Below are 27,272 nucleotides of genomic sequence, written 5' to 3'. Positions count from 1 at the left end.
TTTTCATGATCCTATCTAAAAAATGTAATCAAAAGTATTCCGCGCTTTATACAAAATGTACGTTTGCCAACGCTTTTACACCCAACTGAATTTACAAAAGAAGCCTTCAATTCTTAAATAGATTATCAAAATGATTAATACTGATAAAAAAATCCGAAATAAAGAGTTCTTTCATCACAAATAAATAATAATTGTAATTTTCATTATTATCAAGGTGAGGATCGCTGGTTGTGTACATTACTGCTTCAGCAAGGATATAGAGTAGATTATGCCGCTGCCTCAGATGCCTATACTTATGCACCCGAAGGATTCGGAGAATTCTTCAACCAAAGAAGGCGTTGGATGCCATCAACTATTGCTAATATTATGGATTTACTGACAGATGCAAGGAACACCGTGTCTATAAATAACAACATCAGTTGGTTGTTCATGATTTATCAAGGTAACTTTTTATTCACCCGGCCGCATACCGGAGGAGGCATTATAGTTGACTGTTGTCCTCCTGTACGTCCGTGTGTCTGTTAGTAGAAAATGTGTTTCCTAACCCGTTATTTGCCTCAATCGAATATTATCGAAACTTTCACATAAGACTTATGACAACAAAACTCATATAATGTTTGAATTAGGTGTAGCGTCACTTTTACCGTTCTGGAGTTATGCCGTTCATGAAAGGAGAAGCCTAAATATGAGAGTAAGGTCCTTTCATAAATGGAAAAAATGCTGAATATTACCTTCCCTTTCCGATATCTTTCTTAAGTTTGTATCAATCACAAGTCATGAAGCTTATACACAATGCGTATTACCACAAAACACTCATCAAGTTGGATTTTGGATGTGGTCAATTAATCAATTCCCTAGTTGTGTTTTTATAACGTTATATGAAATTGGGGCATATTCTATGTCCCATCGACACATTATAGTGTATTGTTGATAAACATTCAGCTTCACTATCGGAAGGTTTAGACTGGTTATCATTTGCTGTCTGACGAAAAGATTCGTCTCATGTATTAATTGAATTCCGTTTTTCTAAACTTTTGTTGTATGTAATGAATTCATACTAGAAAACGGAGCAATGCGTTTTAGAATTTTAAGCCGTCATCAAACTTGTTTACGATCCGCAATTCGATTAAAGATATTTTATAAGTAAAGATTAGTAAAATAGATATAAATTGTACAAATACATTTCAAGATTTTTATTTTGAGTTTCCGTACAAAGTTAAAGTCAGTATCTTGAAATGTTGGATTATAGATTAATTATTTTACTAACATAGTTATGTGTTTCGGTGTATTAATTTGTTAACCACAATTTTTTAGGAGCTTTGATGTTGTCGACCTTGATTGGACCTTCCACAGTAATCATGATGATAGCTGGAGCGTATCTAACTGTTTTTCAAATGAATCTTCTAACATCTTATGCAATAGCTCTTTCACCAGCTATTTTATACACGATCTTATGCTTTACTGTGAAGCCTAAATATCAGATAATCACAGCAGAAATTTTCAGCGCCATTTATTCATTTATAATGATGGTGGTATTTGTTGGTTGCATTATAACAGCCGTTAAGCAGAGTCCTTTTCATCCGAGTGTAATTTTCCTATGCTCAATGGTGTTTATTTTCCTTTTCGCTGCCGTTATTCACCCATGGGAATTTAGCTGCATTTTTTACGGGCTATTATACTTTTTGTGTGTTCCTAGTGGATTTTTATTATTGATCATTTATTCCCTATGTAATATGAACTCTGTATCATGGGGAACACGCGAAGTAGCGAAGAAAAAAACGCAAAAAGAAAAGGATGAGGAAGAAATAAATAAAAAAGAAAATGAAAAAAAGAAGAAACAAAAAAGCTGGTTAAAACGCTTAATGCCAGTTATTCAGCTAAAAGATTTAAGAAGTATATTAGAGCTCACAAAAAATGAAACAAAAACGAAAGAAGACAGAGGTATACAGACTGAAGATTTAAATGAAGTTGTTGTCGAAACGAATAAAAGGAAAACAGTCAGTTGGTTAGACAAAACACCAGACGAACCAACTCACGAACAAACTGGTATAACACCAACGACCGATAAACCTTTTGATGTTCGACACAAGCCAAAATGGACGGAAGATAAAGATTTTAAAGACGGAAAAATTATGTCCATGACACCAAAGGAAACAATTTTTTGGGAAGAATTTATAAAAAGGCAAGTCACTTTATAGTTTGACGTCCAGTTTCAACTATTTCTTTAAAACAGATGATGGTTGTCTTGAAAGTATTGATCCATCAGTTCCTATAATGGTAAATAAAGAAGGAGAATATCAAAGACATACCACCGAAGAAAAAAACACAAAAATAACAGCTCACAAAACACCACACAGAAAAAAAAACCACCAGGAACAAGATGGATCTCAATTGCGTGGAAACGAAACTTGGGTATTTTTTGTATCCATTCGTCTGTTCATATTGTAAACGTTGTAAGATGGCTTGTTTCTAAGCTAAGATTTTTTCACAGATGTGGTTGAATTGTCGGGACTAAGAAGTCTGATAAAATATTTACAAATTAAGAAACCCACAAAGGCCCCATTGGATGTGTTTCCATGGAGTAAAAGGTTATAATTCTGAAAAATAATTTCTTAAAGCCTCGGTCACACCTTAAACGGATAGCTCGAACGGATGCCTTAAGCCTCGGTCACACCTTACCATATAGCACGAACGGACGACTAACGGATGAAAATAAAAGTTGTCCGTTGACAAAATTGTTATCCATTGGGAGTCCGGTGATGTACTGAACGAATAAAACGGACGCGTAACGAATGCATAACGGACACACAACGGATATGCAACGTACGAGAAACGGAAAAGTAACGTACAGAACGGATGTCGAACGTACATTCACCGGACGAGTACCGCATAAAACGGACACCTAACGGAAGCGTACCGGATAAAACGGATGAACAGGATATACGGAAAAATTAAAGGCAACAATTATAATACATGTAAATCGCAAAAATATTCAAAATGTTTTTGTGTAACTGGTTTTGGGTTTTTTCTTCAAAATGTCGTCAAAGGGCAGTTTCTGGCCTGAATAAGAGCTGCTTGATTGTGAAGACGTGCCCTTACTCTAAAATCGATTATGAATAATAAGAATTCATGAACTTTAAAAAATCTAAGTGGCATTCTGACGCGAAAATTTTTATTGGCATTTGTCCGTTTCAGATCCGTTCATCATCCATTTTATCCGTTATACGTCCGGTAGAAGTCCGTTTCATATTCGGACAGCGTCCGTTACAAGTCCGTTGGTGAATTTATCTGCCAGACCTCCAACGGATGTATAACGGACACGTAACGGATACAAAACGGAAACGAAACGGACGAGTACCGTACAAAACGGACGCTTACCGGACGTTCAACGGACATTTCATCCATTGGACGTCCGTTCAAAATTTTGAACATGCTCAAAATTTTCTACCTGACAAAATGGACGTCGACGGATAAAACGTACACTAAACGGACATGCAACGGATATAGACGGACGTCTAACGGATAAGAACGGACGTCTTACGGACGGATTGAAAAAAAGTTATCCGTTTTTGACGGTACTCGTCCGTTTCGTTTCCGTTTTGTTTCCGTTACTTGTCCGTTATACATTCGTTGGAGGTCTGGCAGATAAATTCACCAACGTACTTCTACCGGTCGTTTAACGGATAAAATGGATGATGAACGGATCTGAAACGCATAAATGCCAATTGAAAATTTCGCGTCAAAAATGTCTATTATTGGCATGTCAGATTTCTTAAGGTTCTTGAATTCTTATTATTCATAATCGATCTTAGAGTAAGGGCACGTCTACCCAATCAAGCAGCTCTTATTCAGGCCAGACACTGTCATTTGGTGGCATTTTGAAGAACAAGCCAAACACAGAAACATAAAATTGAGAATGGAAACAATTTGAATATGTTTGCGATTTTCATGTATTATTATTGTCGAATTAATTTTTTCCGTATATCTTGTTCATCCGTTTAATCCGGTACGCTTCCGTTAGGTGTTTGTTTTATGCGATACTCGTCCGTTGGATGTACGTTCAACATCCGTTCTGTCTTGTACGTTTCCGTTTCTCGTACGTCGCATATCCGGTGTGTGTCCGTTACGCATTCGTTACGTGTACGTTTCATTTGGTCAGTACATCAACGGACTCTCAATGGATAACAATTTTTTCAACGGACAACTTTTATTTTATGTGCGCCTTTCTCTGCCAGTCAATAAGATATTTTTTTTTGGAGAACGAAACTATGGTAAGCAACATTACGGTTTTTGAAAATTGATACAACAAGAGTAGTTATAGCTCTGTTACGTTAATACATTCTGTGAAGTGATTTGATTCTTTAAAAAAACGTACCCACAGCCTATACTTTACGACGTTGTTGCATCCGAAGCGGTCTTCTTGATTTTTCGTCATCGGGAAGACTCGTACATAAAACATAAAGAAAATGAAATTCATTGATGTAAATTGACAAAATGCAAACTAGCACCCTGAAGATCATAAAAACATTTTATTTGTACAACTTGTACGATTCGCTCCTGTATGTGACAACGTATTAGATTTTAGCGAAAGAAGTCTATGTATTACTGAAAAATTATTACACAAACTAGTCAAAACATTCACTAAATGTTATCATCGATTCAAGGTCATCTTTCGCTAACATATATTAACATGCAGACGTCTTATACGTTCAGGTATTTCACACCCAATCTGTTATCAAGTATTCTTTAAAAAGCACACAAATGTTGGCATTCACTTCAAAAGCTAACAAAACCTTTAAACAGATTTATTAAGAAGTGGAATACAACTGAGAATGGAAAAAAGTGAATGTGTCAAAGAGCAGTTTGTTACGATAATATTGTCAGGTCATTAAAGATGGCATATTTTGGCGTGCATATTGATTCACTTTTAGGGTCTTTGAATCGGAAATAAACTTTCTTTTGTTACCTATTCTGACTTCGGACTTGGGCTTTTTTCAAACTGAGTTTTACTGTGCGTATTGCTCTGTGTGTTTTTTATTTTACATTTGGTTCAGAGGGAGGGCTGAGATCTCAAAAACAGATTCAACCCGGCTATGTTATTGCGTCTGTCCCACGTCACTCAAAAAACATGTACCGAATCACTCGAAAAACCTCGATCTTAGCCTGACACTATACCTACCGTGATTATTGTATGTACTATGACTTTCAAGCTTATAAAGACAACAAATCTTTATTTTACAGGTATTTAAAACCGTTAGATGCAAACAAGAAAGAACAAGAAACGATGAAACAGGCTCTTGCTCAATTACGTAATGAAGTTGTGGCAGGCTTTGCGTTTATCAACCTTATTTGGATATCTATCAACTTTATGTTTCAACTTAGAAAACCTGCAGTTATTGAGTTTCCGACAGCAGTATGTGTATTTAGATATTGATCATAAAATATTGCTTCCTTCCTTTAAAGCTATAGTTTTTTTTCTAATTTATGTTGAAAGCCCAACCGTTTGTTATAATTCCATAAACCCACTTCATTTAAACTCTGGTTTGTTTTGTTAGATTAAATAAATGAATGTGAACGTTGATTTATAGATAAATAAAATTGAGAATGGCATTGGGATGTGTGTCAAAGAGACGACAACCCGACCATAGAAAAAACAACAGCAGAAGGTCACCAACAGGTGTCATTAAGAAAAAATTCACACACCTAATTAAATGGGCATTCAAAAAATCAGAATGTGAATATATATGTTCAAACTCTTTTAGGTCATTTTTTAGTAGCAATAAACAAAAAAACTATGTTAATTGGACATGCTTTGATACTATATATGCCCTTGAATTTTTACTAGATAACATTTTTGTTCGCTTTGGGGATTCCGTATATCGTCAGATTATCGGAATTCCAATGGGGACTAACTGTGCACCACTTATTGCGGACCTGTTTTTGTATTGTTATGAGTTACAATTTATGACAAAAATAAGCAAAGACCCATCGAAACAACATCTGATAAACAAATTTAATAATACTTTTAGATATTTGGATGATATTTTGGCTCTCAATAATGACGACTTCAGTATGTATATTACTGAAATTTATCCTGTTGAACTTACTTTAAATAAAGCTAATACTAACAATGACCACTGCCCTTTTCTCGATCTTGATATCTATATCACTAATGGAAAGCTAAATACTAAAATTTATGATAAAAGGGATGATTTTTCATTTCCTATCGTTAATTATCCGTTTTTAGATGGTGACGTTCCCTTGTCACCATCTTACGGTGTTTATATATCTCAACGATACTGTTGTCAAGTCATTAAAGATTGCATATTTTGGCGTTAATATTGAGTCACTGATAAGGTCTTTGCATCGGAACTAAACACATTATTTTTTTTAAAAACAGTTGTTGGCATGACACGGGTTATGTTCTTCTCATATATGTTATGATGGTATGATACTAAACCCCTAACGGGAAGGATTGTGCCTGATGTTCATATGATGAAATCATAATCTTTCAGTCAGTTTAATTGAAGTCTGGAGCTGGCATGTCAGTTAACTGCTAGTAGTCTGTTGTTATTTATGTATTTTTGTCATTTTGTTTATTTTCTTTGGTTACATCTTCTGACATCAGACTCGGATTTCTCTTGAACTGAATTTTAATGTGCGTATTGTTATGCGTTTACTTCATTGGTTAGAGGTATAGGGGGAGGGTTGAGATCTCACAAACATGTTTAACCCCGCCGCATTTTTGCGCCTGTCCCAAGTCAGGAGCCTCTGGCCTTTGTTAGTCTTGTATTATTTTAATTTTAGTTTCTTGTGTACAATTTGGAAATTAGTATGGCGTTCATTATCACTGGACTAGTATATATTTGTTTAGGGGCCAGCTGAAGGACGCCTCCGGGTGCGGGAATTTCTCGCTACATTGAAGACCTGTTGGTGACCCTCTGCTGTTGTTTTTTATTTGGTCGGGTTGTTGTCTCTTTGACACATTCCCCATTTCCATTCTCAATTTTATTCAATGTAGCGAGAAATTCCCGCACCCGGAAGCGTCCTTCAGCTGGCCCCTAAACAAATATAAAGCATAACAATACATTGTAATATATTGTTTTTTATTGGTACAATTTATTCATCAATTTATATATCAAAATAATGTTGCAATATTGCCAATGAGAAAAATACCACCCAGGGTTCAAATAAGGTGGAAAAAAGAAATCACTGCATGGGTTGAACAGGTTTTTGACAGTTCGACCTTACCCGAGCACAAAGCAAATGGCTAAAATCATTAGATTGGAACCGAATACCCCTCTCTCCAAAAGGAAAAATAAAACAGATTTAAGAGTTTACGCAGTTTAATTAAAATTTGTTGTCATAAAATTTCGATATTTTAATTGAATGAAAATCTCCATCAACCATAGCTCTGGGTTTTTGGGTTTAGCTGTACAAATAGCAGTGTGTTAGTTTTGTCAGCTTTTCGACGTTTGTATTTGGTTCTATATTTTCAAATATTTTGGCCTCAGGCATAACTAAAGCAAAAAAGATTTGCATATGGTCTAATAATTTAGTACTGCTTACATTTATACCAAAAATCAAGGCTTAGAATAAGGCGTAGGTACTATAATTTAGTTAAAGGATCCGCGATATCGCGGGTGTTTTCTATTAATTACTACTATTTAAAGTATTTAAATATGTGATCGTTCCTCTCTTTTTCAGTCAGGAGCAGAGAATGTAGATGACGATGTGATAAAGATCGACGCACTTGGTTTAATGTTTATAATATTTTTTGTTCTGATTCTCCTGCTCCAGTTTATTGGAATGATTTTTCATAGATTGGGAACGCTCATGCATCTTATAGCCATTACGGAGATACCTAATCCATTCAAATGCGGAAAAAAACAAAGCTATGGAAATATGGAGGAAGAAAATACAGAAAAGCTTAATGCCAAAGAGTTGGTACGGTTTTATACAGATGTAGTTGGAGAACCAATGCCAGACTATTCAGGTGATGAAGATGATGATGACGATGAAAAAGACGCCAAAATAGAAAAAGAACTATCTGACACAATTGTCAATAACGCTGTCATAGGCGTAAAGGGAAATATTGGTGGAACAAGGAAACCTGGCCTTGGAATGTCGTTCAGAGAAACAATGGCCAACAAGGATAGTATTCCCAATAATTTGAGGAGCACTACGTCTAAGCCTAATTTCAGACAGACAGTACGAAATATGATAGCTATTTCCAGGCGAAAATATGATGAAGGGACGAAACCTTTTCCAAAGGGCAACGTGCTGCGGTACCGTAAAAATCATCCACCAATGTCACGGACTGATTGGGAACAAGCAAAAAAGTTTGGATCAAATAAACCTGTTTTCCACGATATGATAAACGAAATTCAGAATGATCGAGACCTTAAACACAAAGTTAGAGGCTTAGAAAATCAAACGACAGGTGTTAATCTTAGGAGAACATATCGCCGTGAGGCGTCCGCAACAGATTTGGATGAACCCATTAATGACAATTTAAGTGGTGCAGTCGGTACCTTAGATCGTACGTTATACAAAAATCTCAATAAAAAAATTAAAGTTCAAACTCGACAAAATCCAGTTTCCATCGCAAGTAATTCTGGCAGCAGATTGTGTTTAAGAGAAACAACCGAAACCATCACATCACTTTAATGGACAAACAACACAAAGGCACAACACATTTCCTTCTGTGTAAACTTTTGTGTAAACTATTGTGTATGTATAAACATTTTGGTTGTCTTGGGTTTTTTTTTTTAAATGGTTATTTATTTACGTGTGACGTTTTTGTATAATTTGTTTTACAAATTCAACATAATAACACTAGTAATAAAAATTCAAATAATTGATCAAACGGATAAAAATTGATAATGTCTATATATTCAGTACCCATATTTAGAGCATAACATTCAGTCGAAGCTTCTTATGAATAAATGGACTGTTGATGTTTTTTTTATCTTTGATTCATAAGGAAGTACAAGTGTTACAATCCATTTAGATATGTATTTAGAAGTATAATATGCAATACTGGCTGTCGCTTTAGCATACTTACAAAAAATGAGAAGCTGATCAAATCGCTTTTTAACGCATCAGAACCAAAGACGAACTGCATACAATTATTTAGATTATACAAATCTCACAAATGCACATAAGTGTTATAAAATTTTCTTAGAAACATATTCCCACTCATTTTATAATGTACTATTAAATGCAAGAATTGCTAAATTGAATTTTTTTAACGGCATTTGCTATTGGCCGTTTCAGAATCTAAAGCATCATCATGGGTAATTTCATTGTTCGTACCCCAAAATGAAAATAACGTCACGTCATTGGTTAAATTTCCATTGTTTATGGCATTTTTAACCAATCAGGACGTTTTGGTGTACACTTTTGAAAATATTACCCAGAATGCATTAGATTCTAAAACGGCGAATTATGACCTCTTATTTTTTTCAAATATAAACACAATCCACGATTAATAATACTGATTACAGTTGTAAACAGATCGTGTACTGTGGATTTAATTATTATTAGATTATTAGAAAAATCAAGAATTGAAATATTCAACAAAGTCCTAATTTTCTATAGGTAAATATACAATACCACGAAATCAAATCCACAAAAATAAATGAATCAACTTTGTTTCATTTCAAACTAAAAAATGTGTCTCAATTATTCAATGAAATTTGGTCACTTACCATTAAGTTAACATTTAGCAATCTATAACAAACAAAATAAAGAAATATCTTGTCAAGACATACTATAGCAGGGAGAAAAAACGATAACGCCAAGTTTCCTTTTCAGTACATATATATTTGTACTCCATATATGTACAGAGTTATGACAATCCTTCAAGCTAATCCGGAATAAACTTCCCATGTCGACGTTTCTGTATGTCGGAAGTAAAACAATATAAGCATTGCCCGTTTGTCTCACTTCTACCTACATTTTTACAACCATCACGAACACAAACACTTCCATGTCGAATCAGGGGCCGATTAAAAGTATTATCAGTACATGAGCGTTTAATTCTCATAATACACAAATCGTCGTCGTCCTCTTCTTTGGCCACTGTAGTTACTTGAATAACATTAAGTTTTGTCGGTATAATCACTGATTTGGTCTTATTCGAACAACGTTCTTTGTCAAATTGTTTATGTTCATCTGTAAAATAAAAAAATACATATATAAAGCTTGGAAGTTATTTACTAATTCACTGATATGTTGTTACTTAAAATAAATGGTAAATGAGTTATTTTGAAAGCTTGACTTGGAAATACAATCTTAAAATACTTAAAGGATTCTGTGTCGACAATGAGCTAAACGCGTAAATAAAGATGCATGTGAACACGCGTTCAAATAGGGCTATTGCTGTGAACTTTTTTATACACAGTACTGTTCATTGTTCCTATGATATTTGAACTACAATGAAGCTTTTCCTTAATAGTTATCCCATAAGGACGCGGTGTGTCAGTGTAAGATCATCCCGATGGCCGGAGGCCAGAGGGTTATCTTACAGTGACACACCAAGTCCGAATGGGATAACTATTTTACATCCCAGCTGTTTTAGATTAGACGAAAAACCATTCACAATTCATAAAATCTAGTTTAGAACGCCACACAACCATTATAATATACTTTATATATTACTATATGATGTATACCCTTTATGACCCCCTAACACGATGAGTAGATATCAAACAATGTCAACTCGCCCCACTGGTCAATCGGCCCACACTATATCGCCACATCGCCACTTTATGAAAAAATCGCTCCACTCTTGTAACCGACTCGCCCAACTTTAAAAAAAAGTGTAAACTCAAATTGAACAATCAGTCTGACAACTCATTTATTTAACGAAAAGGATTTAAACCCCACTGAGTAAAGGTCCGCCAACTCGCCCCAGTTATAAAAATATCTTGCTTCCTTTAAGTATGTTAAATTTCTGTTAGTTCGTATCCAGTCGTCCTGGTGAAGTGGTATGTGTCGTGGCTTGATATGCTAAAGGTCTTGAGTTCGAATCCCAGCATATACACTGGATTTTTTCTACGTGAATTTTGATAGATAGTCTTCTCCTTCTTCTTATAAGTTTTATACTGGATTTGACATTCCCGCGAAAATGTTACAGAACAAAGGAAAGCATGCATAACAAAGAAACTTAAACTGGGGTGATCTGGTAGGGGTGATCCGGCTAATGTTAGAACAAAGGAGCTGGGATGTAAGAAAGAAAAAATAATTACAAACACCTTTCTTACATTATATACCAAAGGATTTATGTGTGTAAAGATTACAAATTGATTGATTAATTGATATACAGGATGTGACTTGCACAACACCTTTTATTCCCTTATAAATATATCAGTTTCTATAGTATTGAATAACACCAGGGTCCACTCATACATCAGTTAAGATAATAAGAAAACAACGAAGACATAAAAACACATGAAGATTGTAACACTAAAATAAAATGTATGTTAAATAGATGCAAACGATACATTCAAAACTTGTAAGTCGAGAGAAAATGACAACCCATCGGGAAAACAAAAGTCAAACAAGTTCATAAAGCACTTAATAGAACAATTAAACCTGAGCAACATGATCACTACCGAAAAATCGCTTACGTTCCTGAAGAATATATAAATCCTGTTCAACTTTTGGCACCCGTCATGTTGCTCTAGTTTATTGCAAATTCAATGATGTGACAATTGAAGCCAAATAGGTCGGAATTTAGACTACGACAGTTGGAAACATATCCGTGGTCAACTATAATATAATTATTTAATTTCAGTCAACCAACTCATTATTGCGTCCGTAAAAAATTGAAAATAATTGACTTCAATTTTACCTCTTGGAACCCTTAACTCAATATCTTAGATGTTAGCAAAATCATGATAAGAAAAGCAAGCAGTAGAATATTGTATGAATTTGGAAATGTATACTCAATTTCCTGTTGTTGCTTGAATGTTGCTTCATAGAAATTAAAGGTTCACAATTGGAAAGCTGTAATAATTAATTGTTGTCGTAAAAGTTGGTTCTCAACCGACCTTTGATATGAAAATCTAGATGTAAGCCAGAATATGCGCAGCAACAAGTCAAAAGATACTAAAAGGACATTCAATATCGTAGAATAAACTGACAACGTCATGGCAAAAAAATAAAAAGATCAAAAGACAAACAACGCGCACTAACACAACATCGAAAACTACAGACTATGCAACACGAACCCCTCCAAAAACTGGGTGTGATCTCAAGTGCTCTGAAATTGTAAACAGATCCTGCTCCGCATGTGACATCCGTACACATTCAGAGAAAAGAGAACAGGATTGTAGTTACGACAATGGGAACATATACGTCGGCATCTGTGAAACAGATATTCAATAACGGTAAACAAACGCGTGATTGCTTCGGCAAAATGTACCTACGGGTGATTACAGCTTAATCACTTGAGGTGTAATACCACCATTGATTTTCCCCTATTAGTCTTTGTTAAATTTTCACTTTTCAAAAAAATGTGCAGAATTTATCTTTTTTTCAAATAAAGAAATACTTGGCATGAGTAAAATTTTATCCTGTCCAGTACTATAGAGAAAAATTCACATAACATTTCATTGCATATAAGAAAATAACCATCATTGGAAGTTAACCAATCAAATGTCTCCCCTTATTTTATCTGTGTACAAGGTTTAGTCACCATGTAACCTCAAGATTACAAAATTTTCTATAGAAATCCCAAATAAAAAATAATGGTGTTTTGAAAAACCCAAGACACATGTTTATGACACAGAAATGTTTTTACTGCAATAAAATGTAGGAATAATTACCTACAACTGTCAAATTCAAGGGAATATTTTTTTAGACCTACTTTCGTATACAACCGGATGTGACGTACCATGATTTGGTAGTATTACACCTTGAAACACTTTGTTTAAGCACTTAGTTGTAAGCAGCACCCTCTATCAAGAAAATCAAGATGAGAAATACATGCCCTGGACATCGGAGTGAAACACTCTATATACATGCGCTAATGGAGTATTGCTACAAAGAAATGGAAAGATCACATTAGAAAAGTGAAATCATCTCTTTTGTCTTTAAGTTTTATTTCCAACCAAACCGTATTGTCAATATCTAGATGTAAGTCGAAATATGAAGCAGACTCGATCAACTGTATTTGTAGTATTTATTATTCCGATTGAATAGATGCATTTGATATAGTAACAACACTTATAATTATTTTTGCGACCGTGCAAGGGCTCAGCCTGTATAGCCAGTCAAGGTCGTTAACGACTTCCATTTGTTGTAATTTTTTGTGAGAGGAAATAATCTACAGACGGCAACGTGAAGTCAAAAGATAATGATGTCTGCGCATTCTTCCTGGTTAGCTCCTGTATGAAGCATATCTAATAGATCGAAAAGAAAGGGGGTCACAGTTGTGTCTATTTTATTACCGATTTTTTTATTCAAGAGGAAGTTTCGAAAATAACACAAATTGAGTCAGTACAAAAATCCATTATCCTGTTGATGTCCATTTCAGAGAATGTTTTGTTAGAATAGGATTTTGTTAACAAAGTATTACATATCCTACATAAAACAAGATATGTTTATCTGTGATGGAAATAACATTTCATGAAACAAGAATTCGTCTTTCAGTTTAGAATGGGGGATACTAGGGTAAAGGATAGAGAAATTAATTGTTATGTACTGTTATCAAAACACTTATGTAATTTTTGTATCAAGTACAGTAATTACATCCCAGCTCCTTTGTTCTAACAGGGGTGATCTGAGCCGGATCACCCCTACCAGATCACCCCAGTTTAAGTTTCTTTGTTATGCATGCTTTCCTTTGTTCTGTAACATTTTCGCGGGAATGTCAAATCCAGTATAAAACTTATAAGAAGAAGGAGAAGACTATCTATCAAAATTCACGTAGAAAAAATCCAGTGTATATGCTGGGATTCGAACTCAAGACCTTTAGCATATCAAGCCACGACACATACCACTTCACCAGGACGACTGGATACGAACTAACAGAAATTTAACATACTTAAAGGAAGCAAGATATTTTTATAACTGGGGCGAGTTGGCGGACCTTTACTCAGTGGGGTTTAAATCCTTTTCGTTAAATAAATGAGTTGTCAGACTGATTGTTCAATTTGAGTTTACACTTTTTTTTAAAGTTGGGCGAGTCGGTTACAAGAGTGGAGCGATTTTTTCATAAAGTGGCGATGTGGCGATATAGTGTGGGCCGATTGACCAGTGGGGCGAGTTGACATTGTTTGATATCTACTCATCGTGTTAGGGGGTCATAAAGGGTATACATCATATAGTAATATATAAAGTATATTATAATGGTTGTGTGGCGTTCTAAACTAGATTTTATGAATTGTGAATGGTTTTTCGTCTAATCTAAAACAGCTGGGATGTAAAATAGTTATCCCATTCGGACTTGGTGTGTCACTGTAAGATAACCCTCTGGCCTCCGGCCATCGGGATGATCTTACACTGACACACCGCGTCCTTATGGGATAACTATTAATTATTTCTATACAATATATTACCTCTGATACACTCAGGCTTTTTATCTTTTGCTTTAGATGGAACATCACCAATTTTGTCAGTCGTTTTTGATGTCATATTACAGTACTCAATTGTCTCCGACAGTGGACATGTCTGAAATTAATTTAAAAGAAAAACCCGACTTGATCAAAACCACAAAAGAATGAAGAAAAATACGTGTATTTTATAAATATTTACTAGTTATTTGTCCTGCAGGCGTTACGGGTAGTATATTAATGTTTGAACCATGGCAATGAGTATTTAATTAGCCGCCCAGTAATGTTGTAGTATATTTCCAATTTACGCCATTCTGTATATACAAAACTTGAGCTGATATATATTCAACACTTTGGGCCATTTTCTGTTAAAAATGTCAACAAGATTATTGTAACAAGTAAAGACGATTACAACTGTATATATATATCTTTCATCTTACCTGAGGAAGTTTTAGAATCCATTAAAATAATAAATCATACACACTTTATCAGTTCAATATGTTTCACAGGTAATTTTATCCGGTATATGTAGATAATTTTGATGTGGAATGCAACGAATTATGTTCATTTTTTAATGCAAAACCTAGTATGACGAAGAATAAAATATGGAGTCGATTTTTCTGATACCCATAACCCATGTAAAGGGTGTAGACCCGGGTTCTCAAACATGTTCTAAAATAAATATGAGATGTGGTATTTGTTGCCAATGGGAGAACTATCCACCACGTTCAAATGAAGTGGAAATAAGCAACAAGAGTCAACTGTTACGAAAAACAAATATGACAGACATTAACCAGCGACAACCACTTGACTTCTAGCTCCTGACTTAGGACACTCAGGCACATAAGAATGTGGCGGGGTTTAACATATATGTGATCGCTTTACCCTACCCTAACCTGGGACAATGCAGTAGAAGCACAACATAGAACAAATTATAAAAATTAGTTAAAAAAAGATTCAATTCATCAGATCGATACAAAGGAACATCAAAGAAAAACACAGACATGACATAGCAGGGTATATATCCATTCATAAACCCTAACAACTAAACAGACAGTAAGTACAAATATGAGAGTACTGACAGTTATTGACAGCTAGTTCAAAGTCCACAACAGCTTATAGAATAAATCTTATATCTAAGACTAAAATATCAATCAGTACATATCCAACATTCAATGGATTTAGTGTAAAGACGTCATTAACAGCTAGATAAAATGCTAAAATTAGGTATCAACAGATTGTAGTACAGCGGAAGAACATATTTAACTATCATTATACCTTTAGTTATATATATTTAAAAAAAATTCACGTGACATGGAATATTTCAGTTAATTTACATTCAATTGTAGGGACTGACGAATATCCCTTGAAATTTACAGCGGCGGTGAATAACCGCAAATGACCTTTTGAGTTTTTTGATTGGTATTCGAGTTATCTCCCGTGAAAATAAAAGTCGCAGGCCTAAAGTAAACAAAATGGCAATGTTCACGTTACAGGAAGTCCATAGAGTGACGTGCAAACAAGTTACAAGGCTTTATCAATTGGACATGCACCTTGTACCGATGAAATCTCTTATAGATGGTTCTTACCAGGCCATCAATGTTTTAAAAAGTTTTATATATATATACGAGATATACTAAGACACAAATTTATTTTCAAACGTTATCTTGTGTTTGTTTCTGTACAGTAAGGTAAGTGCTTTTGTAATGGTCCAAACGGCCCTTTCTCAGTAGCTAATTTGTTAGTTCAGCATGATAAAAACAATTGTGGTCCCTTAGAAGCGATGAATATCCAAAATTGCCAACCTTAAAAAAAAAGTCATCTCGTGTTGACAATTTCGGATATTCATTTTTCTATGGGCCATAATTGCATGTGGTTATAATTTTTACTGATAACAAAATCAATATTTAAACAAATAAATCTAAATCTTACAGCTTGAATAGGTATCCTTGTATATAAAGTTCATTTAAGGATTGATAAGTTTATCCGGGTGGTATCTAAATTTCAGTGCTAACTTAACAACATTATCGTATTATTTAGGATGTGCTATTCCCTTGATATATGTTTTACAGGTACAGCACAACTTGCAAACCAATTACGTATATCTGTGGAAAGTAATCCGCGGTAACCAATTCCCTGACCTGATAATTTACTATTTATACATAGATTATGCTAATTAAAAACCAAAACGGTACTGTAGAAACAAGCATATTGAACGATTTGGGATAGATAAACACCGTACGACGGTGTCAAAGAAACGCCACCGTCCTAAAAAGGAAAACTAACAATAATGGATAGAAAAATCAACTCTTTTGACGTGAATTGTTGTGTAGAGTTTCTGATGTAATACTGAAATATCTTAATCTAGGAAAGAACAGTTACTGCTGTTGATATTTTATTTATTTAAAGCAAGTTCCTTTGAATAAAGTTTCTCCAGTATGATTTGAATATTTTTTGAACGAAAAACAGTAAGTGTTCTTGAATTAGTCAAATAAATGAAATTAAGACGGTTCTTTACTGAGTTTGGCCATACTAGTATAGAAACACATCTGATTTTGAAGGGGCAGAATTGGTGTTCATAGGAATACCTACAACATGTCGATTATCTTTATTGCCGAAACGTACATAAATGTTGTCAAGCAGACAATGTGAGCCTTTACCATCTCATCACTCCTAACGTTAATATATATAAACTCGTATAAATATCTATTCAGGAATGCTTGAGGCCAACATTTTTTAAAATCGAAAACTCATTAAAACCAATGAACAGCGTGTAAGGACAAAACGAATAACAAAGGCTGGACAAACTGAAGACTGTACTTAGACAATGACATATTGTCTGTTTGATTTAGGAGAAATTGTATTAGAAATTTAAACTAAATATATTTCTACTATTTTACTGTATTTGGCAAAACTTTTTGGAATCTTAAGTCATCAATATTCTTCACCACAGCGGTCACTGATATATCATTGTATCAGTGACCGCTAGGAATTGATAGCAAATAGCAAATTCAAGTTATTTGTAGTATATTTATGTTCTTATGATACGAAGAACGATTTAAAATTTTGAAAAATTAAAAGGCTAAGAGGCGAAATGATAGAAACCTACAAATAACAACAGGGGTATATGACTCGAAAGTAACAAAAGGTTTATTTATTCGAAACACCCGCTCGACAACAAGAGGCAAATCGACGAAATTGGTAAAAAACAGAAGCGGACTAGACATAAGATAATATTACTTTACTAACAGAGTAGTGGAAGTATGGAATAGCCTTTCAAACATCGTAGTGACTGCAAAGAATGTAAAAAAAATCAGAAATCTTCTAGGAAAGCATAGGAAAGAATATGGCACGCCGTTATTATATTAATTCAATTTCGAGATATCTTATTTAGTTAAATAAGATATCTTATAAACTAATTGAGATATCTTAATAACAAAATGAGATATCTTATATATTAATTGAGATATCTGATTTATTAAATAAGATATCTTATATATTAAATAAGATATCTTATTAAAATGTTTATAAAGATATCTTATTAAATATATAAGATATCTTATTTAAAATATAAGATATCTCTATTAATTTATAAGATATCTTATTAACTATATAAGATATCTTTTATATAGTTAATAATAGAGTATCTTATTTACTTAATAAGATATCTCCATAAGTTAATAAGATATCTCTATCAGTTTATAAGATATCTCTATTAATTAATAAGATATCTCTATTAGTTTATAAGATATCTCTATTAATTAATAAGATATCTTATAAAGATATCTTATAAACAGCAGCAGTTGTCCTTTTCTAGATTTAGACATTTCAATTTCAAACGGGAAACTTAAAATTTACGACAAAAGAGACGATTTTTCATTTCCTATTGTTAATTTTCCTTTTTTAGACGGCGATGTGCCTTTGGCTCCATCATACGGTGTTTATATATCGCAACTCGTTCGGTTTGCCCGTGTGTGTTCTGATGTCATAGATTTTAACGAACGTAATCAATGCATCACTGGTAAATTGTTGTGTCAGGGATTTCGATACCATACATTACTTAAAACTTTTACTAAATTCTTTCACAGATACAAAGATTTGATTAGTAAATTTGGCTATACCTGTAGAAAGCTTATTAAAAATGGTATTTCACATCCTAAATTTTATGGTAATATTGTACTTAAAGCGAGGAAATCACTATGTGATCCTTGTAAACTCATCGAACCTTTAAACAAACTTATAAGTAAGGGTTATCGTACCAATATTGTAATAAGATCTCTGAATATAGTTCACATTGACACTAATATTGATATTGTCATTAGCAAATTAAAACATAACTAAATTTCATTATCTTTTGAGGCGAGATGTATAGAGACACAGACACGTTAACTTTTATTTCTATAGAAGTCGCTCTTCACTATACTACTACCTGTCGATACATTTATTTTTGGCATTGCACAAGTCATGTCTTCTTTGACTATTTTAACATGACGTTAAAATACTAAATCCCTGTGATGTGTTTTAGTCGATTTTAGTCTCTGATGCATGATTTTTTATTATTAATTGGTTTTGGCTTTTAACTAGCTGTCAGTAACTGCGAGTACTCTCAAATCGTATTTTCTTGTTAATTCGACCTGTTGATACTGTTTATAATGCTTTTTTGTTATTTTTTATTTATATGGATCTTGTCTGTACACCAGCTTTGATTATTTGTAATATCTTCAATTTTTCACTTATTCTTACAACATTTGTATAAACTTCAAGATTATAAAAAAACCGTTTTTTTTTCTAAAGTGAACATTGATTGGTTAAATATTTCTCAGTCATGTCCTGTTTTTGAATTTGTTTGTTAGCTTTTTGGTCATGAATGTTTGTCTCTAATATTTATTTAACTGTGCATTTGTATTCAGATATCGCAGATCAAATTTATTCGTTCATTGTTTAATCATACGTTTTTTGATTGAGTTAAGTCTGCCAATTGATATTTTATCGTATGTTTTTCTTTGTTGTGATGTTATGCTATTGTTTCAGAAAAAGGGAGAAGGTTTGGATCCATTAAAACGTTTAATCCCGCTGCAAATGTTTGCACCTGTCCTAAGTCAGGAATCTGATGTACAGTAGTTGTCGTTTGTTTATGTAATATATACGTGTTTCTCGTTTCTCGTTTTGTTTATATAGATTAGACCGTTGGTTTTCCCGTTTGAATGGTTTTACACTAGTAATTTTGGGGCCCTTTATAGCTTGTTGTTCGGTGTGAGATAAGGCTCCGTGTTGAAGGCCGTACTTTAACCTATAATGGTTTACTTTTTAAATTGTTATTTGTATGGAGAGTTGTCTCATTGGCACTCACACCACATCTTCCTATATCTATGTATTTAAAAGATATCTTTATAAAGAAGTAAGATATCTTATATACTTTATAAGATATCTTATTAATTAATAGAGATATCTTATTAACTTAAAGAGATATCTTATAAACTAATATAATAGAGATATCTTATAAACTTTTAGAGATATCTTATTAACTTATAGAGATATCTTATTAACTTATAGAGATATCTTATAAACTAATAGAGATATCTTATAAACTTTTAGAGATATCTTATTAACTTATAGAGATATCTTATAAACTAATAGAGATATCTTATAAACTAATAAAGATATCTTATTTACTTTCAAATTAAATAAGATATCTTATAAAAATTAAAGATATCTTAATACTTAATAAGATATCTTGTTAAATAAATAAGATATCTTCAAATTTGAATAAATATAAAAACGGCATGCCATAAAAGAACACCTAATGATACATAACTTTGATACTGAATACACATATAACACCGTAGGTAGCACAAGAGTAGTTTGTGATGATGAAACAGAGCAAACTGATCTCCTGTGTTTGAAAACATTTAGTTGACTTAGATACAGAAAAACACAAAAATAATTGTTATTGATAGAAAACGAAAAAATAACGGATTTTGGAAAAAGGGGGAGGATACAAAAATACTGTTCTGTCCCCAATTATGTTAAATAGAAGAAAAGCAGAACGGTAATACAAAGTCAAGGCACATAACATGTATTGTCAACACTGTAGTTAAGGACAGAAAGTTTTCATGCACGAAATTTATTTAAATCGAATTCTTTACCGAATATTTTTTGTAAATTAATGTTGATGATTAAGTGTTTGATATTTAAAGTGTGTATACATTTTCAACATAATTGTTAATTCTCGCATGAGGTAGTAAAGTGTATTTACAGTATAAATGTAAATTGCATTTTCCGTACAAATCTTTTTTTTTTTTTTTTAAATTCAAGTACATTTATGCAGAATACTTTTTATTTTCTTATCATTGAACTGACAAATAAACATTTTCTCTTTCGATCTGCATGTCGAAACAATTTTCCAGTTCATAACATGCAATATTTCCTGTAAAGTCATCAAAATATTTGTGTGTGTTGATGGTTGCGTGTATTTTCGTTTTATTTTATCGTATTTGACAATGAAATTTTCGTGTAGAACATAACAGTACTTGTGAGGTTTTGTCCGTCATATACAGAATTTCATGATATTACCTCGAATCCGTATACATTATGTGCCTGTCCCACGTCATGAGCCTGTAATTTTGGTTGTCCTTTGTTTATGTGTAACATATTTGTTTTTCGTTCATTTGTTTTTTTTTTATATAAATAAGGCCGTTAGTTTTTTTTGTTTGAATTGTTTTCCATTGTCAATTCGGAGCCTTTTATAGCTGACTATGCAGTATGGGATTTGCTCATTGTTGAAGGCCATACGGTGACCTATAGTGGTTAATGTCTGTGTCATTTTGGTCTCTTGTGGACATTTGTCTCATTGGCATTCATACCACATCTTCTTTTTTTTTATATATAAGTTATTTCATTCAGAATTCAACCAAAAAAGACATCTTTTTATCATATAACTATACACGTTGACTAACGCATAAGGAATCCTCTTTTGTAAAACTTTATAATTAACGCGGGATAATTAATGTTTTACTTAAGATTCTGATCAGCCGAAATGTACCTTATATAAATTTGGATCAATTTGTATTATCAAATGTGTTTTATTTCATAATGAAAAAAATATCAACAAAATGAAATTATAACAAAATACAAAAAAACATGGTAGTACTATATATATTTATTTTTTTGATAAAAGTTAGTTACCTACTAAAGTAAATGATTTGTCATGTTTATTATTTTAGGGAAATAGAAGAACATTAGTCATAGATCAAAAAGTAAAATAATAAAACAAAAGATTGTTTAATTTTGATATCAACCGATACAAAAATTGCAACCCCGGCGATGTCAAGCTATCATCCTCGGTAAATGCTATATCTCAGCGATGGATTGCTCATTGTATCAACCTCATCAATTCAATAATTGTATAATATAATTGGTAATCATACCACATCTCCTTATATTTATATATATATATGTATATTTTGTAAAATACGAATAATCACAGCCGAGAAGAATGTATTTCATCCGGAAATGTTATAGTGTTTGCGGTTTCTGTTGATGAAGCTTCAGTTTTCACTGTAAACTCCTTAGTAGATAAGGAATTTGTATTCTGAAGACAACAGCAAAATATCTCTTTGAAAATTTTGCGAAACTGCACACTGAAAAAACACAAAATTGCAAAATTAATCGGACAAGTAACTTGAAATATAATATGACCAACGCCGACTAATTCCTCGTGTGTATCTGTAAATCGTATGCCATTATTCCTGCTTATCATAAATGCTGTTTGCAAAATTGCTTCAGTAACTACTATAAATATCATCATTAAAATGACAGCAAAGTCGAGGCGTTCTAAATCAGCAGTCTGCGATAGAGAGGAGTGTAACTTCCTCCAATGTTGAATTTCCTTGGACTTTTTGAGAAGTAGTGCGGTGAAAACAAGTGTCATACAAGGTACAAATACTAGCATCCCTATTCTTAGTGCATATTCCCAGTCGGTTCTTACTTTTGTTGACCTAATACAACCAATAACTGTCTTATTAGTCCGTTTTCGATATTCACAAAATTGTTCATAACTAAGTTGAGTAAATAAGTCCATTTGAGAGCTAATACTTACGACAAAAATAAGAACACTAAAGATAACTCCATTTCGAAAACGACATATCCTTTGTGCTTTGAAAGGAAATGCTACTACAAAAAAACGTTCAATTCCAAGGCCTACTGTCAAATGTAGGGAGGTTATGTGTAGAATTTCTGGAATAAATTTCTGTGTGTATTCAAACACATAGCACCATGACAAAGTTAGGTAGCCATCATCTTTCTTCAGACCAAATACATATAAGTTGAATGGTATCGGAATGAAACCAGTCAATGCATCTGCTATCGCTATGGCAATCATGATAACATGAGTGGACTTTCTACACTTCCCTTTGATTAAAGTTGTAATCAGAAGAATGTTTAATATAATGACGATGGTACTTATAAATGGTGACACAATCCCATAATAAATGTACATATTACTATCGATATATTTGTCTAATGTAACCAATCGAACACCAGCTACTTTAAGAGTTCTTGGTGTGTTAGTGAGGTTATCTTGTTGCCTCGTTCCATTAAATGTTGTTGGTCGAGTTGTTTGTGGTGAAAATATTGACATACTGCGAGTGCCTTTCTACAATTAACTTTAATAGTTCAAAGGACAAGCTTGATAATTCAACAGTATCTTTTCTTTACAATAAAACTTCAGCAGTGTCATTTTATGTTAATCTTCAATTTATATAAGAAATTGCATTTTCGTTCCGGATCTGTTTAATTTGATACCGTCTTTACCTACATAAATCTGAAAAAAAAAAGAAAAATATTAAATTAATTTAGATAAAATAAAATTTATGCATTTTATTAAAACAATATTGGTTGTTGCAGGAAATCTTGGTACAACTTGAATCACTGTTTTTAAAAACGGAATACAACTTGCATATATATAATGTATCATGTAATGTATCAATAAAACTCATACTAGATACCAGGACTAAATTTAGTATATACGCCAGACGCGCGTTTTGTCTACAAAAGACTCATCAGTGACGCTCGAATCCAAAAAAGTTAAAAAGGCCAAATAAAGTACGAAGTTGAAGAGCATTGAGGACCAAAATTCCTAAATGTTTTGCCGAATACAGCTAAGGTAATCTATGCCTGAGGTAGAAAAGCCTTAGTATTTCGAAAAATTCAAAAATTTGTAAATAGTAATAAAACCATTAATCACTGAAAACATCTGTTACATATACATGTATACATGTATATGAAGCCCAGGTGGTCGTGTGGTCTAGCGGGACGGCTACAGTGCAGGTGATTTGGTGTCACGATATCTCAGTAGCATGGGCTCGAATCCCGGCGAGGGAAGAACAAAAAATTTGCGAAAGCAAATTTACAGATCTTACATTGTTGGGTTGATGTTTAGACGAGTTGTATATACATAATGTACACAGCCATGTATCACCATTATTGCTGGTGATCCGATGGATAAATTTGTTGTAGAGTTGTCACTGACTCAGACGTATATATATACACACGAGTCTAAATTGAAAACAACGTCAAACCTATGATTGCGTTGGATAAAAACCGCAATTTTTATAAGTATGCATGTAAAACAAATTTCGTTGTGAAAGGGTCTAAATACAGCACAAACAACATTTTCCAAAAGACCAAAAAAGTGAAAAAGTATATTTAAACAAAACGCATTTGACTAACAGGTTGAACAACTGATGTTCTTTAACCCTGCTGACTGCCATTGGCGATTGCCAAATAAAATTGATCACAAGATGTAACAAAATGGATCTTAATATAAATTTAATACTTAACTACTAAACAGAAAACAATTAACTTGTGGCCACGATGTTATGCCACAAACATAAGGTGTCAATATGTATTTTTTTTGTACACCAGATCCGGATTTCGACAATAAATGTCTCTTCAGTGATGTTAAGGATCGAAACGGTATTTGGAAGGCCATATAAAATGTATCCTCATTTTTAGATAGACTCTTGAATTTTAAGAGTCAATATAGGATGAACGGATCATATAAACCGAAGGGAAAATATGATACAATATATATATATATATACATATATATACAACTCGTCTAAACATCAACCCAACAATGTTAGAACTGTAAATTTGCTTTAGCACTGCACTGTAGCCGTCCCGCTAGTCCACACGACCACCTGAGCTTCAATAATAAAGCTTTCGGTGGCCGTGTGTTACCTTTCCTCGTCAGTTTTAATCTAGCGGCGTACTACAGTACATGATATATAAGGCATGCAGATGTTATTGTTACAGATCAGCTCAATTATCTATAGTAAAGGATCCTACAAATTAATGTAAGATACAGTCACAGAAAATAATTATATTTATAAGTACGTCTGAGTCAGTGTATATCATGTTTGTTGTTCGTTTATTGATTTTTAAATAATTGAGGTGGCATGTTTTCTTGTTTGAACTGTTTTACGTGTGCCGTTTCGGGGGCCTTTAATAGCTTACTATGCTGTATTATATGGGTTTCGTAGAAGGCCGTACAGTGACTTATAGTTGTTTTGGTTTCTGGCGCTTATTCTGCATCTTCACATTGTATATTTTAAAATAAACATGTAGTGAATGATTCTAAATGCCTCTGCAGTTCTGTGGATGCCATCGATTACTTTCTAGAATGCCAATTTTAATATAAATCTGATCTTAAACATATGAACAGGCTGTTGTCTGACCTTTTGGCATATTCTCTATTTCCATTCTCAATTTTACATTGAAACATAAGAAAAATATGTTTGATCAAGTTTGTTGTTTAATTATTCAGTCAAGACGATATTAATATTCCAAGTCGGTAGTTTTGTCTATCATGTCTTTTTCGTTTTATCTTTTCTGTCCCGTTTTCTTTTTAAAAAGTATTGCTGCAACGCAAATGTGTGCCACCTTCCTTTATTTTCTATAACTGAAGATGTATTATGTATGTGTTTACTGTCAACATATGATGCGTATTACATGTATATGGGTAAGGAGACCTTATAAGTTGCAATAACTTGTGTCCAATCATACTGTCTAATTATTGCAATAAAATATTAGTTCAATTTTTGAAAACAAAACACCGGCTGAATGACTTTTGTTGTACCGATATTTTATATTTTATAAAACCAGATTCAATCCACCATTTTCTACATTTGGAAACACCTGTACCAAGTCAGGAATATCACAGTTGTTGTCCATTCGTTTAATGTGTTTTATCATTTGATTTTGCCATTTGATTTTTAAAGCACTTTGCGTTTTGAATTTTCCTCGGAGTTCAGTATTCTTGTGATTTTACTTTTTGCAACCAATGCAAAGGCCACTCCCAGCGAAATATATATTATTATTACCTCAAATCATCTTAACATATTATCTAAATGGTAAAAAAAATAGTATATTTAAATTGGTCCAAACTTTGACCGCCATTAAGCAATAAACCGACAAATGATTACAAATTATTTAGAGGATTAAACGCACTGTTGTTTTCTTACTTTGCTTTTCAAGCTCCACAAACTTGATCAATCTGTTTGTCACTAAGAACCAACTCTTCTGAATACAGAACAAAAGGGACAAGGACCAACAATGAAGAACAAATAGAAGTGGAAGTGAATATTTATAACTTGGTAAAAAAAAACTAACGGCTTACCTCAAATGATGATCACTTATTAAAGCCTGGACAAGAGTTTAAAATTTATATTTGCCATTATCGATACTGGTTGTCATTTTTATATCAAATTTTTATATGTTTAAGTGAGTGATTAGTTTGATATTAAGTATCAGTGTGTTTCTTTAAATTTTAAATCCTATTAAATCTAAATTCAAATTATTTCGCATGAATAACACTGAAACTAATACACCAATTGTAGGTGTTAAACTTTTAAAACCACCCTCTACAATATAAAGGTAACAAAAACCACTATTTACAATATATAGTTAACAATAACTTACCCACCGTCTTATTTGATAGGTATAACAGTAGACATTCATCTTCTATGTTTCAGTTGATACATTTGTGTCACCGGTATGATGATGCACATATCCTTAATTGGTGCTATGTTTTAAGTCATTATTTACCAAACATTGATGATTTTTGTGATTACAAATGGTATTTAAGAGATATAAATCATGTGTTCCTTTAAGTAGTTTGTCACTAATTCCTCATTTGTGTACTCTTGTGAAAATATATTTTGATGATGTCCGCTTAAATTTTTAAATGGATTCTGTCAGAATTTGTATTAAATTAACATCTATCAAAGAATTTAAATACTAACAGATTAATAGATATTTGAAAAAGGAAAATTCGTAACGTTAGATATTTATCAATTTTAAAAAAGAGTAGTGAGACAAACGTCAATGAAACAGAAACCAAACGATAAAAATACCCCATAAGCATCAATACGGCAACAGTTTTCAACACGAGCCTGCTAGGTATGTATTATAAGATAAAAGTTTATTTATAGAAAAATATAGAGTAATCCTATATAAATTATTTAGACCCGCGAACCCCCTTAATATGAAAAAAAAAATGTTTTAGAAAAAATGCAGCATTTTGATAAACCCTTTTACCTGTCTTGTACATTTTTAATCAAGAATAAAAAATGAGACCAAATTTTAGGTAGGGCCAATTTCCCCTGACATTTTTTCTCAGAAAGGACAATTTCAAAAAGTGCTGAA

The 27,272-nt window shown here is 33.0% G+C and overlaps 2 protein-coding genes and 1 long non-coding RNA gene across 4 annotated transcripts in view; 1 reads left to right on the top strand and 2 right to left on the bottom strand.

The window, feature by feature from the left end:
* LOC143062549 (chitin synthase chs-2-like) overlaps positions 1 to 8,756 on the top strand; it is an 87,746-nt gene extending 78,990 nt beyond the window's left edge. The window contains exons 33-36 of the mRNA XM_076234213.1: positions 215 to 442; positions 1,315 to 2,182; positions 5,242 to 5,413; positions 7,708 to 8,756. Coding sequence (XP_076090328.1) covers positions 215 to 442; positions 1,315 to 2,182; positions 5,242 to 5,413; positions 7,708 to 8,670 — 2,231 coding nt within the window. The 3' untranslated portion in view covers positions 8,671 to 8,756. The remainder of the gene's footprint in view (positions 1 to 214; positions 443 to 1,314; positions 2,183 to 5,241; positions 5,414 to 7,707) is intronic.
* Positions 8,757 to 9,640: 884 nt separating this feature from the next.
* LOC143064465 (uncharacterized) lies at positions 9,641 to 15,138 on the bottom strand. Its single transcript, XR_012975257.1, has 3 exons — positions 15,005 to 15,138; positions 14,571 to 14,682; positions 9,641 to 10,179 (listed from the first exon to the last, which is right to left on the bottom strand). It is a non-coding gene; the product is annotated as an uncharacterized LOC143064465 (long non-coding RNA).
* Positions 15,139 to 21,703: 6,565 nt separating this feature from the next.
* Positions 21,704 to 26,735, bottom strand: LOC143062421 (sex peptide receptor-related protein 2-like). 2 transcript variants are annotated; one of them, XM_076234118.1, is made up of 2 exons: positions 26,547 to 26,735; positions 21,704 to 23,385 (listed from the first exon to the last, which is right to left on the bottom strand). In XM_076234118.1, the coding sequence occupies exon 2, from the start codon at positions 23,200 to 23,202 to the stop codon at positions 22,045 to 22,047; it is 1,158 nt and encodes a 385-aa protein (XP_076090233.1). In that variant the 5' UTR covers positions 23,203 to 23,385; positions 26,547 to 26,735; the 3' UTR covers positions 21,704 to 22,044. The 2 variants fall into 2 exon arrangements, with proteins under 2 accessions (XP_076090233.1, XP_076090231.1); XM_076234116.1 differs by lacking the exon at positions 26,547 to 26,735 and adding an exon at positions 26,245 to 26,358.
* Between the last annotated feature and the right edge of the window lie 537 nt (positions 26,736 to 27,272).

Source organism: Mytilus galloprovincialis, chromosome 2, assembly GCF_965363235.1.
Source record: "Mytilus galloprovincialis chromosome 2, xbMytGall1.hap1.1, whole genome shotgun sequence".
Taxonomy (NCBI): domain Eukaryota; kingdom Metazoa; phylum Mollusca; class Bivalvia; order Mytilida; family Mytilidae; genus Mytilus; species Mytilus galloprovincialis.
Note: the sequence above shows the minus strand (reverse complement) of the source record. Positions and strands in the feature narration are given on the sequence as shown.